Source organism: Zingiber officinale, chromosome 1B (genome assembly GCF_018446385.1).
Source record: "Zingiber officinale cultivar Zhangliang chromosome 1B, Zo_v1.1, whole genome shotgun sequence".
Lineage (NCBI taxonomy): Eukaryota > Viridiplantae > Streptophyta > Magnoliopsida > Zingiberales > Zingiberaceae > Zingiber > Zingiber officinale.
In genome coordinates, this window is record NC_055986.1 from 4,838,204 (window position 1) to 4,852,311 (window position 14,108).

At 51.7% G+C, this 14,108-nt stretch overlaps 1 protein-coding gene across 1 annotated transcript in view; it reads left to right on the forward strand.

The window, feature by feature from the left end:
• The first annotated feature begins 3,019 nt into the window (after window positions 1-3,019).
• The window catches only part of LOC122050012, a 25,058-nt gene continuing 13,969 nt past the window's right edge, over window positions 3,020-14,108 (forward strand). The window contains exon 1 of the mRNA XM_042611096.1: window positions 3,020-3,238. Within this exon, the coding sequence (XP_042467030.1) occupies window positions 3,020-3,238 (219 nt within the window). The remainder of the gene's footprint in view (window positions 3,239-14,108) is intronic.

Here is a 14,108-nt window from a genome sequence, read left to right on the forward strand (position 1 = left end):
TAACTTCCTCTCCTTCTTCTTCTTCTTCTCCAAGTAGTATCCGGCCACCACAAGAGCTCCAAGCAAGATATAAGTTTTGGCCACCACAAAGAGGAATAAAAGAAGAAGATGGCCGGCCAAAATAACTTTCTTCAAGCATGAAGAATTTCGGCCACCACCAGTGCTCCAAGGGATGCTAGAGACGAGACTTGCTTTCTCTCCTTCTTCTCCTTCCTTGATCCGGCCACCAACAAAAGCTCCACCAAGAAGATAGGTTTCGGCCATCAAGAGGAGAGGAGAGAAAGAGAAGGGCCGGCCACCATACCAAGGAAAAAGGAGGGAGAATAATAATAATGGTTCACCCATGAAGGCACCCTCACCCCTTCTTTTATATTCCTTGGCCTAGGCAAATTAGGAAATTTAATTACAATAAAATTTCCTTAATTTCCTTGACATGATTTAATTGAGAAAAAATAAATAAAATTTCCCAATTAATCTCTAATGGTCGGCCACTTCAGAAGAAATAAATTAGACAAGTCTTAATCAACGAATTAAGACTTCCTAATTTGTTTCCGGAAATTTTAAAAATAAAATTTCTATTTAAAAATCTCTTCATGGTTGATAAAAGGAAATTTCTATAATTTTAATTTTATCAACATGTGGATAATTTTTAAAGAGAAAATAAAATAACTCATCAATCTACAAATAAGGAAAGAGATCTAATCTCTTTCTTTAATCTTTTGTAGATCTTTTACAAGAGAGATATTTTAATTTTAATTCTCTTTAAAAAATTATTTCTTCCACATAATAAAAACTAAAATTAAAATCCCTTTTTAATTTAATTTGGCCGGCCCCACTAGCTTGGGTTCAAGCTAGGGCCGGCCACCCAATAATATACCTAGGCCGGCCCTAGCTTGGTTCCCAAGCTAGCTTGGCCGGCCCCTTATTGGTGGGTATAGAAGGTGGGTATAGGTGGGTATAGAACTCTATAAATAAGAGGCTACGATAGGGACCGAGAGGAGGAATTGGTTTTGGTCTCCCGATAAAATTAAGCATCCCGTGTTCGCCCTGAACACACAACTTAATTTTATCAATGATAATTCATTCCACTAGAGAACTATCATTGAACTACCGCACCAATCCCAAATTACATTTTGGGCTCCTTCTTATTATGAGTGTGTTAGTCTCCGTGTTTAAGATATCGAATGTCCACTAATTAAGTGAGTTCTGACAACTCATTTAATTAATGTCTAAGTCCAAGAGTAGTACCACTCAACCTTATCGTCATATCGGACTAAGTCCACCCCGCAGGGTTTAACATGACAATCCTTATGAGCTCCTCTTGGGGACATTATCAACCTAGTATCTCTAGGACACAGTTTCCTTCTATAATCAACAACACACACTATAAGTGATACCATTTCCCAACTTATCGGGTTTATTGATTCAACGAACTAAATCTCACCCATTGATAAATTAAAGAAATAAATATCAAATATATGTGCTTGTTATTACATTAGGATTAAGAGCACACACTTCCATAATAACCGAGGTCTTTGTTTCTTTATAAAGTCAGTATAAAAGAAACGACCTCAAATGGTCCTACTCAATACACTCTGAGTGTACTAGTGTAATTATATAGTCAAGATAAACTAATACCTAATTACACTACGACCTTCCAATGGTTTGTTCCTTTCCATCATGGTCGTGAGCTACTGTTTATAATTTATAAGGTACTGATAACATGATCTTCTGTGTGTGACACCACACACCATGTCATCTACAATATAAATTAATTGAACAACTACATTTATCATAAATGTAGACATTTGACCAATGTGATTCTTATTTCTAGATAAATGTTTATACCAAAAGCTAGGCTTTTAGTATACACTCCAACACCTCCGACGCTCAAGTCAGGCAATGGCGAGATGAAGCAGAGGTAAAATAGTGAGACTGTGGCTACAGTAGATGAGAAAAAGCATACCTCCGTCGAAACCCGGGGGTCTTTATATAGGACCTCGGAGAGGCGCGTGCACGCTTCCTGAGGCGTGCACGTTCCTCAAAGCATACCTCAGAATGGTTGTGTCAGAAAAGCGTGTCTGACGCCATACCGCAACTATCCGAGCATATCTCTACCACGACAGTGGAAACTTCCATCGTACGATTCTCGGTACGGCTCGACCGCCGACCATGCTGTTTGTCGGCGGCAGGTGTTTCGAGAATGATATCCCTAGCTGTCCTTTTTGTCCTCTTCTAAGTCTTTTGTCTCTTACTGGGCCGGATGGAATGCACGCTCGGCCTCCAGGGCGCTTGGATATGTATGCGCATCGGACCGGGCGAGAAGGCCGCTCGGTCAAATACTCGGATGGGTGTACGATCTGGTTGATTAGCGGTTCAGCCGATCGGATCGGCCGCTCGACACGGCGGTTCCTCTATAAGGGAGCTTGTGAGAATCGGAAGCTCGACCCCAGGTCGAGCTATCCATGCGCCGGCCCGGGATTTACTCCGGCCAGTCGGCCAAGCGACTTCCCCACCCCGCTCAGCCGGGACCTTGAGCGGCATTCGGCGATCTTCGGGCGCGGGGGGGGGGTTATAGTCGCCGATCCAACTCTGGGATTTAACGTCGCCGCTCGATGGTCTTCGAGCTGGGGGGTTTATAGTCGCCAGTCCGACTCTGGGATTTAACGTCGCCGCTCGACGGCCTTCGGGCCAGCGGGTTTATAGTCGCCGGTCCGACTCAGGAATTTAACGTTGTCGCTCGACGATCTTCGGGCCGGGGGGTTTATATTCGCCGGTCCGACTCTGGGATTTAACGTCGCCGCTCGACGGTCTTCGGGCCGGGGGGTTTATAGTCGCCGGTCCGACTCTGGAATTTAACGTCACCGCTCGACGGTTTGATGGAGATGGCCGTTCGGTGGAAATCGGTATACCCTTGTATTTTGTGATTCCATTCCTGCAGCTAAAGGGTACAGGAGAACGAAAACATGCTTAAATGATTCTATTGGCGCACCTTTCACCCAGCTCGGTACGACTGAAGATGGTTCTCGCTCCATGGTCATTCCAGCCGTCGTCCTTCTTGATCCTCGAGATAGTAGGCGCTCGATCGGAGCTTTCCAATGACCTTAAAGGGGCCGACCCATGGGGCTTCCAGCTTACTCACATTGCCGACCGGCTTTACCTTCTTCCATACCAGGTCGCCGACCTGAAACGCTCTAGGGATTACTCGCTTGTTATAATTCTGCTTCATCCTTTGCCGGTATGCCATTAGCCGGGCGGTTGCTTTGGCTCACTCCTCGTCAATCAAATCCAGCTCCAGCTATCTCCGTTCGGCGTTGTCCTCGTCGTAGCCCAATATCCGCTCGGACTCTACACCAACTTCGACTGGGACGACCGCCTCTCCTCCATATACCAAGTGAAATGGAGTAACGTCCGTTCCCTCCTTTGGGGTCGTGCGGATAGCCCATAGCACGCCCGACAATTCATCCACCCAGCTTCCCCCTATATGGTCGAGCCGAACGCGAAGAATCCGAAGGATCTCCCGATTGGTGACCTCGGCCTGCCCATTGCTTTGGGGATATGCTACGGAAGTGAAGTGCTGTTGGATGCCGTACCCTTCGCACCATGCTTGGAGCTCTTGACCGATGAACTGTCGCCCATTATCGGACACGAGCCGTCGGGGAATGCCGAACCGACATATTATGTGCTGCCAGATGAACTTCTTGACCATCTGCTCGGTTATTCTTGCTAGTGGCTCGGCCTCGACCCATTTTGAGAAATAGTCTACCGCTACCAATAAGAACTTCCGCTGTCTAGTTGCCATGGGAAAAGGTCCTACAATATCCATACTCCACTGGTCGAATGGGCAGGATACCGTAGATGCCTTCATCTCCTCCGTTGGCCGATGGGAGAAGCAGTGGTGTTTCTGGCAGGAAAGGCAGTGGGCGACGGTCCGGGCGGCATCTTCTTGAAGGGTCGGCCAGAAGTACCCCGCTAGCAGGATCTTCCTTGCCAGCGAGCGACCACCTAGATGTCCTCCGCAAGATCCCTGATGCACTTCAATATATATTCCGCATCCTTTGAGCTGACACACTTTAGCAACGGTCGGAAGAAGGCATTCTTGTAGAGCTGGTCCCCTATGAGGTTGAACCGACTGACTCTTCTTCTCAGTATCTGGGCTTCCTCCCGATCGGGAGGTGTAGTTCCAGAGCGTAAAAATTCCATTATGCACGTTCTCCAATCGCTAGGGAACGTGAGGCCTTCCATTCTGTCGATGTGTGCCACCAAAGATACATGCTCGATCGGTTGCTGGATGACGACCGACGATATTGAACTCGTGAGTTTAGCTAATTCGTCTGCCGCCTGGTTCTCCGTTCGGGGAATCTTCTGTATGACAACTTCCTCGAAGTTGGTTTTAAGCTTCTCGAAGGCGTCCGTATAGAGCCTGAGCCGTGCGTTGTTTATTTCGAAAGCTCCTGAAAGTTGCTGGGCGGAGAGCTAAGAGTCCGAGTAGAGGGCCACTCGACCGGCCCCCACATGTCGAGCAGCCTGCAGACCGGCTATGAGGGTCTCATATTCAGCTTTATTATTTGTTTCTCGGTAATCCAGCCGGACAAACAGATGCATCCGCTTTTCTAGAGGAGAAAGTAGTAAGATATCGATTCCACTTCCGAGTTGAGTGGACGATCCATCCACAAATATTTTCCATAAAGCTGATGGCTCGGGGTTTCGTACTTCAGTTATAAAATCTACTAAGGACTGCGCCTTAATTGTCATTCGAGGCTGGTACTGGATGTCGAATTCACTGAGCTCGGTTGTCCATTTGATAAGCCGTCCGGACGCCTCTGGGTTGAGGAGGACTCTCCCTAGAGGACTGTTCGTCATAACGATTATCGTGTGTGCCAAGAAGTAAGGCCGGAGCCTCCAAGCAGCGAGGACTAACGCGAAAGCAAGCTTCTCAAGACCAGTGTAGCGGGATTCGACATCCTTCAGAATGTGACTCAGAAAAAACACCGGTTGTTCTTCACCGTCCGACCGTACCAACGCCAAGCCAACAACATGCTCGGTCGATGATAAATAGACGCGGAGCGGCTCGCCGATAATTAGCTTGGCTAATACAGGCAGAGAGTTCAGATAAACCTTCAAAGCTTCGAACACCCGGTCACATTCTTCATCTCACTGGAATTTAGTAGCTCGGCGCAGAATCTTGAACAAGGGCAAGGCTCGGTAGGCCATCCGAGAGATGAATCGCGATAATGCTGTTATCCGATCGGTGAGACGCTAAACTTCCTTAAGATTTCTGGGTGGCGGCATATCCTGAAATGCCTTCACCTTGCTAGGGTTCGCCTCAATGCCACGCTCGGTGACGATGTATCCCAGGAAGTGTCCCCTTTGGCTTCGAACATACACTTCTGGGGGTTCAGCTTGACTCCGTATGTTCTCAGTGTCCGGAAGGTTTCTTCTATATCTGCACACAGATCGGTCGCTCGAAGTGATTTAATGAGTATGTCATCTACATATACCTCCAAGTTCCGCCCGATCTGCTTCTGGAACACCTTGCTTATGAGCCGCTGGTATGTCGCTCTGACATTCTTTAGTTCGAATGGCATCACGTTGTAGCAGTAGGTGTTGTCCGTCGTAATGAAGCTAACTTTCTCTTGGTCTTCCCAGGCGAGCGACACTTGGTGGTAACCCTGATAAGCATCCAGCATGCATATCAGTTCGCACCCAGCGGTTGAGTCCACCATTTGATCAATCCAGGGCAGCGGGTAAAAATCCTTCGGACACGCTTTGTTCAGGTCACGGAAGTCAATGCAGACTCTCTATTTGTTACCGAGCTTGGAGACTAGCACCACATTTGCGAGCCAACTTGGGAACTGTACCTCGCGTATATGGCCGGCCTCCAGGAGCTTCTCGACTTCTGCCCGTATGATGACGTTCTGCTCGGCACTGTAGTCCCGCTTTCTTTGCTTGACGGGGCGAGCATCCGGCCAGACATGTAGCTCGTGCTGCGTGACGTCGTGGTTTTGTCAAAGACATCTGGTCAGCTTCTCCTTCTGGCTTGCCTCCAGGTCGGAGGCTATGAACGTTGTGGCCTCTGATTGGGCAGGGTGGATCTGTACCTCCTCCTTTTATTCATAAACTAAAGTAGGCGGCTTTTCGGTTATAGCGTTTACCTCGATACGGGGGGCCTTCCGAGCGGACCTCGACTCGGCTCGCACCATCTCCACATAGCAACGCCGTGCTGTCAATTGATCACCTCTAACTTCTCCCACTTGGTTTTCTACGAGGAACTTGATCTTCTGATGGAAAGTTGAGACGACAGCCCGGAACTCGTTGAGGGCCGGTCGGTCCAAAATGACGTTGTACGCCGAGGGAGCGTCCATAATGATGAAGTTAACGGTCCGCGTCCTCCTGAGTGGCTCTTCCCCGAGCGAAATGGCCAACTTCATCTGACCGACTGGTTGAACCTCGTTACCGGTGAATCCGAACAAGGGTGCGGTCATTGGTAGCAGCTCCGCCCTGTCGATCTGGAGCTGGTCGAACGCCTTCTTGAAGATGATGTTGACCGAACTCCCTGTGTCGATAAAGATGCGATGAATAGTGTAGTTTGCTATTATCGCTGGAATGATGAGGGTGTCATTGTACGACACTTCGACTCCCTCGAGGTCGCCAGGACCAAAGTTGATCATCGACCCGTTCGCCTTCTCTTGGCTACATCCCACCGCATGAATTTCCAATCATCGGGCATACGACTTGCGGGTTCGGTTGGAGTCACCACCTGTTGGTCCACCAGCAATGATATTAATTTCCCCCCGAGCGGTATTACTTCTATTTTGTTCCTCCCGAGCAGATGGTCTGGCTTGCTCATGGGAGACTCGAGGGTTGGCCCTTTGCTAGTGATGTTGCTGCTGATGGTGGTGCTGCTCGGGTGAACGCCTAACTATTCGCCGCTCGGCGTGCTGATGATGAGCTCACCTGTCCAATGAAGGTGATCGGCGGCGATAGTTTCTCGGCTCAGGTTGGCTGACCGGGGGGAGACTCTGACAGTCTCGAGTGTTATGAGTGGCTGATTGATGGATTTTGCAAAACATGGGCGTCCATACCTTGCCTTTTTGTCTAGGCCGCTCGGCCGCAATGTGCTGAACGGCGGGCAACCTGGAATCTTGAGGTGGCCTCATTCCCTCAGCACGTGGTCCTCTCAGCAGTTGCTGGTTGGTGTGTGTTCTCCGTTCGGTTTGGGCTGGGGGCTCGCCTGGCGCTTCCTTCTTTCGGGCCGCTTGTGCTTCCTCCAGTTAATATACTCACTTGCTTTTTTCAGCATGTGGTCGTAGTCGCGGGGCGGCTTCCTGATGAGCGAACGAAAGAAGTCCCCGTCGACTAAGCCTTGTGTAAAAGCATGCATCATTGTCTCAGACGAGACCGCGGGGATGTCCATAACTGCTTGGTTGAAGCGTTGGATGTAGGCTCAGAGAGTTTCTTTTGGCTCTTGCTTCATGGAAAAGAGGCTGACGCTAGTCTTTTGATAGCGTCGGCTGCTGGCAAAGTGATGGAGGAATGCCGCTCGGAAGTCTCTGAAGCTCTTAATTGATCCATCCGGCAACCTCCGGAACCAGCGTTGTGCCGAACAGGACAATGTAGTGAGGAAGACTCTGCATTTGACTCCGTCGGTGTAGTGATGAAGAGTGGCAGCATTATCGAACTTACCGAGATGGTCGTCCGGATTGGTTGTACTGCTATACTCTCTGATCGATATGGGAGCGTAATGCTTCGGGAGAGGGTCTTGTAAGATCGCCTCGGAGAACTGGCGATTAACCCGCTCGGGGGATGACTTTGCACGCGACGCCTTCCCCTTCCTGGTGTCCCGCACGGGCGCTTCATCGGACGATCCCTAGTTGGCTAGGGCCAGCTCCGACGGAGTCTGGAACAGTGCCCAGTGGAACGGAATAGGGGCGGGTGGCGCGTCTCCTGGTGTGCCGGTCTGCCCCTTGTTCTGTGCCTAGGTAGAGTTTTGTTCCGGTCGGTCCTCCATTGCCGCTCGACCCCCAGAAGCCGAGGCGGCCTGCTGCGCTATCCGCTCGGCTTGGGCCTTCTGTTGTTGTTTGACCATCTTCGCAGCTCGCGCTTGAATGAGTGCGTCGAGCTCCTCGGGAGAGAGCGTCACCATGAGTTGGCGTCCAACTTCTTCAATCTTCTCTGCTCGGCTTCAGGTGCTTTCCCATAGATGGCGCCAATTTGATCCTGTCCAAGCGCTGAGTCGATGAAAATTGGGGACGTGGTGCTCTCTGCTGCCTTCGGGTGATCTTCGCAATGACGTGGACCTCCGGTGAACCTGCAACAAAGCCGAGCCGGGAAGGGGTTCCCGGCGACGACCCTCCGACGCTCAAGTCAGGCAACGGCGAGATGAAGCAGAGGTAAAGTAGTGAGACTGTGACTACAGTAGATGAGAAAAAGCATACCTCCGTCAAAATCCGAGGGTCTTTATATAGGACCCCGGACAGTCGCGTGCACACTTCCCGAGGCATGCACGTTCCTCAAAGCATACCTCAGAATGATTGTGTCAAAAAAGCGTGTCTGACGCCATACCGCAACTATTCGAGCATATCTCTACCACGACAGTAGAAATTTCCACCGTACGATCCTCGGTACGACCCGACCGCCGACCATGCTGTTTGTCGGCAGCAGGTGTCTCGAGAATGATATCCCTAGCTGCCCTTTTTGTCCTCTTCTAAGTCTTTTGTCTCATATTGGGCCGGACGGAATGCACACTCGACCTCCAGGGCGCTTGGATGTGTATGCGCATCGGACCGGGCGAGAAGGTCGCTCGGTCAAATACTTGGACGGGAGTACGATCTAGTTGATCCGCGGTTCGGCCGATCGACACGGCGGTTCCTCTATAAGGGAGCTTGTGAGCGTCGGAAGCTCGACCCCAGGTCAAGCTATTTATGCGCCGGCCCGGGATTTACTCCGGTCGGTCGGCCAGGCGACTTCCCCACCTCGCTCAGCCGGGACTTTGACTCTCCCGTGTCGTTGACCCCTTATTATGTGGGCCCTCATCCTTACCATCGGATCAGACGGGAATGATAGGGCGCCGATCCGTGCGAGGTTGTGAGCTCGGGGTGGCCCCCCTTCTCGGCGCATAGCTGGTTGCTCCTTCGGCCACTTCCACGGGTGTCTCCTCGCTCAACCCGAGCGGATCTTCGTGAGAGTCAATCGGTTGCAGACCTCGGCTCACTAGTTCTTTGGTAGTCGTCGCCTCAATTGAGCTGTCCGAAAGCTTCGCCTTGCCAGCCATCTGCGTGCGCATCATGATTTAGGCTACAAGATAAAAGGAAAAACCAGTTAGCATTAAAGGAATATGTAAAGAAGTGTCATACCTAGGCTGTTCGGCAGCCAGGTGAGAATCGGACTCAGACCGAAGATGTAGACGACACCCTGAAGTAACAACTTGTGGATGTCATACTTCTGACCAGCCAGCATTGCCGCAACATCCAAAATAGTTCGATCGGCTCTTGTAACTCTTCAGTGGGGGCTGAGGTGCCACTTCGAGCTGCCAGCGAGTCAAGAATTTCGATCGCTCGGGAAAACGCAGGAAAAAGAAGTACTCCCTCTAATGTTTATTGGAGGGTATCATTTTATCAAAAAATACTAGACCAACCCTAGACTGGAAGAGGAAGGTTCCCGGCTCGGACAACTTCGGGTAGTAAAATAGTGGAAGACCCAAGGCATAAGAGGGATGTCGTGCAGTCGAAACAAGACGACGACGCCACACAGAAGATGGAAGGAGTTCAGCACAAGTTAAGGGAGGGAGATGCAGAAGTATTTACAAACTGCGATAATGAAAGGATAGATAAGGAATCGCAGACCAACAGAGAAATGATCACTGAACAGACAGATGCATCCGGTCGGCGGGGTATTTGGCCAATCGGACGAGGAAGGCAAAACAATCTCGTGGTCAGGAGGAATTTTGAAAGCATTTCTAAGGCCCTCCACGTTGTCCTCATCAAACCTAGACTCCATGGTGGTATACCAGGTTCCAGGGACGGGGGTCGGCGGCTGTGAGGAGCTGGCCATCGCTAAAACAGACACAAAATGAAGGAAAGGCGATCGAAAATTATACAAAAGGGTCACCGGAAGATCACCGGAACAGCAGAAAGCAGAATGCCCGAAAGAGAAGGTGACGAGAAGAGAGCTTATTGGGAAAAAGGGAGACGGAGGATCGCCGGAGGACAAAATGCAAGGAATCGCCGGAGAGCACAGCGCGCAGGAGCACAAGGGTTGTCGGAAACACAACAACGAGAGCGTGAAGAAGGCGGCGACACAACGGGCTCATATACGCTGGGCTCGGCCGACCGGAGCCGTCTGATCTAAGTCGCGGAAACTTAGGTCAAGATCTCCCCGTTGAATTCAAACTGCCAAACGTCACAGTCAATGCCTGTCACGTCAGGCGCGCGGTGGTTGTGGGCGTGACACATGGTGTGCTACCATGGGTCGACAATTAAGGCAGGCATGAGAACCTGTTCTACCTTAATGAGAGGGGATTTGCACGCTTCCTAAGAAATCATGGTGATGTCAGCCTAGCCCGCGCTCACCTGAGACAGCCCGAAGAAAAAGTTCTACAAGTGCAAGCCTTTGTCCACCCAATCAAATCAAGGGAGCGTGCTTATAATCGAACGACAAGCTTCAGAAGTGAGGATCGGGGCCATCTTGATCGGAGTCCATATAGCGATGAAGGTCGATCGGGAGGGAATTTGCGCACATAATGGTTCAGTCAGTCGGACTACAACCTCCTTCGACTAGACTTGAAGGGAAGACTTGTGATGTGGTAATAAGGAGGGGCTCCGTTCCGCTGCCACGATGGAGGCCAATGAAGGTCAGAGTCAAGACGGTCAACGGACAGATGGTCTTGGCCGATCGGGTGGGACATATCTTGACTAGGGGTTAAACACCGATCCACCATCTCTGACATGGAGTAATCAAACCGACGCTTAAGGGACGCGGAGAAGCCGAGTCGAGCGACTCTCCCGCTTGGCGTGTAGTGGGCTTCCGGCCGAGCGACCATCCCGCTAGCCCAACAATGGATGCCACTTCACTTGGATGACATTTGGATCGAGCGACTATCTCGCTCGGTGTGGCAGGGATATCGGTCCTGATCGAGCAACCATTCCGCTCGGCCCAAACAATAGACATGGCGAGATATCCTTCGACACCCTTTTAGGAGCTAGTGCCGCTGACATGCAGCATGGTCAGACAGAGAATCGTACGGCGAAAACTTCCACTGTTATTTCAGAGATATGTTCGGTTCGTTTAGGTACCGTGTTAGGGACACTTTACTAACATGTCTCTTCAGGAAAAGTTTGGGATTGCGTGCCTACTTTTAAGAAGTGTGCACACACGCTACAGGAGCATTATATAAAGGGAGAGCCCAGGCATCAGCGGGGGTATGTTTTTCGCGCGATTTCTACTGTTGCGCTACAGTTCTTTGCTTCTTGCTTCACCAGAGACTGACTTGAGCGTCGGAGGGTCATCGCCGGGGACCCCTTCCCTGGCTCAGAATTGACGCTGCTTGTGTTGTAGGCTGGAGCGAAGTCCATCGGAGGTCAGCAGGAGCACCACGTCCTCAGCATCTGTCTCCTCGACTTTCAAACAGGTTCATAAGTCAAAAGTTAATATAAAGAAAATTTTAAGTGTTTGATGAATAATTATTTTTAAATTTAATTAATCTTTTTTAATTGTGTAAATATAATTTTGAGACACTATAATTATTATTATTATTATTATATTTTGAATATTTATCAAAATTATTTTTTTATAATATGTGATCCTGTCCGAAAGCTGAATCAACGGACGCTGGGCACGTGACGCTCTCCGGGTCGATGACGTAAATCTTCAGCCGGTCGGACGGCGCTTCGGCGAACCTGCAAAGAAGTCGGGCCAGGAAGGGGTTGCCGGCGACGACCCTCCGACGCTCAAGTCAGGAAAGTGGGCAACAAAGTGGTGGCTTCGAATATCTAAGAATGCATACCTCCGGAGAATTATGAAGGCTCTTATATAGAGCTGTGGGGAGGCTCGGACACACCTATCGAGGCGTACACGTGTCCTGGTACCATACCTTAGCATGGGCTTGTCAGAGGAACATGCCTGACACCATACTATACAGTCTGATCACCTCTTTGATGGGACAGCAGGTCCTTCCGTCGTACGATTTTATGTATGACCTGGTCGTCGAACATGCCCGCTGTCAGAAAATGATGTTCCCTAATGTCCCCTTGCCTTTGTCTCCTTTTTCCTGACGCCAGACATTCATCCGCTCGGCAGGCATATGTCCGACCGGGCGTAAGTATCAGTCTGACCGGGTGCTCAGCTGAGAGTATTCCACAGCAACGATGCTTTATGCTTCGGCCGAGCAGGCTATCCGCTCGGCCCGGTGACCATTTTCACTATGAGCGTCGGAAACCCGCCCATGGTCGGGTTGCCTTCTGTCCGGCCCGGGAAGCTCCTGGCCGAATGTCAAGTCGGCTCGGCATCCTTCCGTTCGGCCCGGCATGCTTCCGTTCTGCCCGGCACCCTTCCGTTCGGCTCGGCATGCTTCCGTTCGGCCCGGCATTATTCCGTTCAGCCCGGCATGCTTCCGCTCGGCCCGGCATGCATCCGTTCGGCCCGGCATGCTTCCGTTCGGCGCGGCATCCTTCCGTTCGGTCCGGCACCCTTCCGTTCGGCCCGGAATGCTTCCGTTCGGCACGGCATGCTTCCGTTCGGCCCGGCATCCTTCCGTTCGGCCCGGCATCCTTCCGTTAAAAATCGACAGAAGCTCCTGGCCGAATGTCAGGTCGGCCCGGCATCCTTCCGTTCGGCCCGACATGCTTCCGTTCGGCCCGACATGCTTCCGTTCGGCCCGGCATGCTTCCGTTCGGCGCGACATCCTTCCGTTCGGCCCGACACCCTTCCGTTCGGCCCGACACCCTTCCGTTCGGCACGGCATGCTTCCGTTCAGCCCGACATGCTTCCGTTCGGCCCGGCATGCTTCCGTTCGGCGCGGCATCCTTCCGTTCGGCCCGGCATGCTTCCGTTCGGTGCGGCATCCTTCCGTTCGGCCCGGCACCCTTCCGTTCAGCCCGGCATGCTTCCGTTCGGCCCGGCATGCTTCCGTTCGGCGCGGCATCCTTCCGTTAAAAATCGACAGAAGCATGCCGGACCCTCATGGGCGGAGGGTCAAAGACACGTGGAGGTCAACCCCAAGTTCGCGCCGAACGGAAGCATGCCGGGCTGAACGGAAGGATGCCGGGCCGAACGAAAGGATGCCGCGCCGAACGGAAACATGCCGAGCCGAACGGAAGGATGCCGGGCCGAACGGAAACATGCCGGGCCGAACGGAAGGGTGTCGGGCCGAACGGAAGGATGCCGCGCCGAACGGAAGCATGCCGGGCCGAACGGAAGCATGCCGGGCCGAACGGAAGGATGCCGGGCCGAACGGAAACATGCCGGGCCGAACGGAAGGGTGTCGGGCCGAACGGAAGGATGCCGCGCCGAACGGAAGCATGCCGGGCCGAACGGAAGGATGCCGGGCCGACCTGACATTCGGCCAAGAGCTTCCCGGGCTGGACAGAAGGCAACCCGACCATGGACGGGTTTCCGACGCTCATAGTGAAAAGGGTCACCGGGCCGAGCGGATAGCCCCGCTCGGCCGAAGCATAAAGCATCGTTGCTGTGGAACACTCTCAGCTGAGCACCGGGTCAGACCGATACTTACCGAGCGGATGAATGCTTGGCGTCAGGAAAAAGGAGACAAAGGCAAGGGGACATTAGGGAACATCATTTTCTGACAGCAGGCATGTTCGACGACCAGGCCATACATAAAATCGTACGACGGAAGGACCTGCTGTCCAATCAAAGAGGTGATCAGACTGTATAGTATGGTGTCAGGCATGTTCCTCTGACAAGCCCATGCTAAGGTATGGTACCAGGACACGTGTACGCCTCGGTAGGTGTGTCTGAGCCTCCCCACAGCTCTATATAAGAGCCTTCATACTTCGCTGGAGGTATGCATTCTTAGATATTCGAAGCCACCACTTTGTTGCCCACTTGCCTGATTTGAGCGTCGGAGGGTCGTCGCCGGGAACCCCTTCCCG